Genomic DNA, 2,697 nt, shown 5'->3' with positions numbered 1-2,697 from the left:
CCCCCCGAGCCATCCCACTGCTCACACCGCTCAGTCCGAGGAAATGATCCTGGTCAATGTGGAGAATGATGACTGGTATCGGGTGCAGAACTTCGCCGGCAAGATTGGCATGGTCCCGCGCAGCTACTTCACCCCCCCGCGCGTATTGAGCGCCAGCGTCCTGGTCCCGGTCGCGGTCGCGGCCGCCGCGCCGGCCGCACCGGCCGCCACCGGGCAGGTCACCTTCGAGGCCCTCGGCGACTACTCCGCCGTGTCTGCCGAGGAGCTGTCCCTGCGCCTGGGCGACCTGGTGCTGGCTGACGCCGAGGTCAACCTCCAGGACCAGGACTGGGTGTGGGTCCAGTCGGCCACCTCGTCGGCCACCGGGTATGTCCCCAGCAGCTACCTGAAGCAGGCGGCCCCGGGGCCGGCGGCCGCCACCGCCACCGCCACCGCCACCACCTCCCAAGCACCGGCCCATTCGGCGGCCACGCCCCCGACCCGAGGCGGCATCTACGGCACACCATTGCGCGAGGCCGGGCCCAGTGGCATCGCCTCCGCACGGGGCCCCGGCCCCGGGAGCAGCAAGTTCAGCCCCCCGCCGGCGTCCTTCTTCCCGCCGCCCGCGGCCGCCGGGATGGGGTCGGCCGCCGGCCCGGGGACGCGCTCGCTCGACTCGCTGCCGGTGGCCTCGCCGCGCGCTGCCCCCACCCCGGCACCGGCCACCGCCAGCAGGGCTGGCCAATTTGCCATGCCCCCAGCCCGATCATCGTCCACCACTCCGGCCGGTGGGCACCACGCGGCTCCGCCCCCCCCGGCTCCCTTCACCCCGATGACCTCGCGCTCGCCCACCCCCTCGGGCAGCGTGGCCTCCGCCCGGGCGGCCTTTGCCGGGCCGCCCGCCGGCGCCACCCCCGGCTTCGCCCCTCCACCGACCAAGTCGGCCTTTGCGCCGGCGCCTCCCCCGGTGGTTCCCTCGCGCACGGCTGCCTTCACCCCGCCGCCGAGCACCTTCTCCTCGCCGGTCCCGCCGGGCCGGTCTCCCTCGCCTCCGCCGGCTGGCAACCTGGCGGCCGCACGGGCTGGCCCCCCTCCGCCGCTGCCGGCTCGCGGCAATGCTGCCGCCGCCGCCGCCGCGGCCGCGGCCGCCCAGCCGCCTGCCATCGCTCGGACCCTCTCGGCCCCGGCCCCGGCCAAGGCGCCCCTCCCGCCGAGCCACACGCCTGCCGCGGCCGCGGCCCCCGCCGCCTCGGCCACCGGCTCCACCGGTGACCTCGTACGTGCACCCCCTCCCGCCCGGCCCCCCCCCCCCCCCGGCACTGTCCATCTTGATCCGAGCCGGCTGTCTCCCTCTAACCCGCGCCTCTCCCCCGCCGGGCGGCCCTCGTGCTCCTCCTGTGTGTGCGCACACACACACACACACATCCATGCGTGGCATGCCTGCCATGCGCCATCAGTCCGACCGCTCGGCTCGTGGGCGCCAGCCATCGACCATCCCGATCCCGGCCAAGGCCCGGTGCATCCGCCACGAGCGCCAGGCCGATTCGCGCACGGTGTTCTTCGTCTGCGAGCTCACCTTCAATGGGGGCCTGCCTCCGCGGTTCATCTGGCGCTCCCACCAGAACTTCCTCGATTTCCAGGTCAGCCTGCTGGCCCTCTTCCCGGCGCAGGCAGTTGCCCGCGGCAGCTTCCGCCCCATTCCCTACCTGCCAGGCCACCGGGTGCGTGCCATGTCCCGCTGCTGTGTCGCCCCCGCCGCCCGACGAAGTCCCGCTCGGCGCCGCTAACCCATGGTCCCTCGCCCCTTCTGCCCCACCCTCCCCGGCACCCCGCCAGCTTCTTGTCAGCGAGTCGACGCACGTCAAGCGCCGCGCCGAGATCGACACCTATCTGACGGAATTCTTCGAGCCGGCACGTCTGCCGGCCGAGCTGCTGGGCTGTGCCCTGGTCGGGGACTTCTTCATGGCCCGGGAGATCGACCTGAAGAATGACCCCCAGCTGGCGACCACCACCATCGGTGGCCCGGGCGCCGGGGGCATCAGCAGCCGCTCGGCTCTGGATTTGCCCTCCGGATCGCCGACCCTGCTGCCGGAACGCCGGCCGCCGGCCTCGGCGCCGGTCACGCCGCGGCCGCCACCGCCACCGGCCGCCGGGGGGATTGCCTCGCCGCGCGCCGGCGGCCCGCCGCCCCCCGCTGGCGCCGCGCCCGTCCTTGTCAAAATCAGCCATCCCTCCCTCGGGGAGGCGGTCTTCGTGACCTTGCGGATCGCGCCGGCCGGCGTCGGGCTCGGGGAGCTTCGGCGCCTGGCGGCCGCCAAGCTGACCGCCGCCAATGGCACCCGGCCCGGCGCATCGGCCCCCCTGCGAGCCGTGGACATCCAGTTTGAGGGGTTCACCCCTGGCGCCGGCGCCGGCTCCTCAGACCTCACCTCCTGCGGCAACCTCCAGTCGGACAGCCAGCTGGGCCGGCTCCTGGCTTCGGCGGCCAACTCCCCCAGTCGCACGGTCTACCTGGAGGTCCTGTCCAACGCGTGAGTCTGCACGCACCGACGGCCCGGGCGCCGGCCCCACTCCCGCACGCAAACGGGTTCTTCATTTGCGGAACCAAAGTGGCGGCGGGGGGCGGCGCGCCCAAACAGCGCACAAGACCAGCCAGGGGGGCGAGATCCCATGTGGGATGAACCGCTGGCTGGGGCACACCTTGTTGGGGGGGGGGGG

General features: G+C 74.2%; 1 protein-coding gene across 1 annotated transcript in view; it reads left to right on the top strand.

Moving 5' to 3' along the window:
• H696_03309 (hypothetical protein) overlaps window positions 1-2,690 on the top strand; it is a 3,057-nt gene extending 367 nt beyond the window's left edge. The window contains exons 2-4 of the mRNA XM_009497167.1: window positions 35-1,255; window positions 1,437-1,700; window positions 1,816-2,690. Coding sequence (XP_009495442.1) covers window positions 35-1,255; window positions 1,437-1,700; window positions 1,816-2,514 — 2,184 coding nt within the window. The 3' untranslated portion in view covers window positions 2,515-2,690. The remainder of the gene's footprint in view (window positions 1-34; window positions 1,256-1,436; window positions 1,701-1,815) is intronic.
• The last annotated feature ends 7 nt before the right edge of the window (window positions 2,691-2,697 follow it).

Source organism: Fonticula alba (assembly GCF_000388065.1).
Source record: "Fonticula alba strain ATCC 38817 unplaced genomic scaffold supercont2.5, whole genome shotgun sequence".
In the NCBI taxonomy this organism is placed as follows: domain Eukaryota; order Rotosphaerida; family Fonticulaceae; genus Fonticula; species Fonticula alba.
Note: the sequence above shows the minus strand (reverse complement) of the source record. Positions and strands in the feature narration are given on the sequence as shown.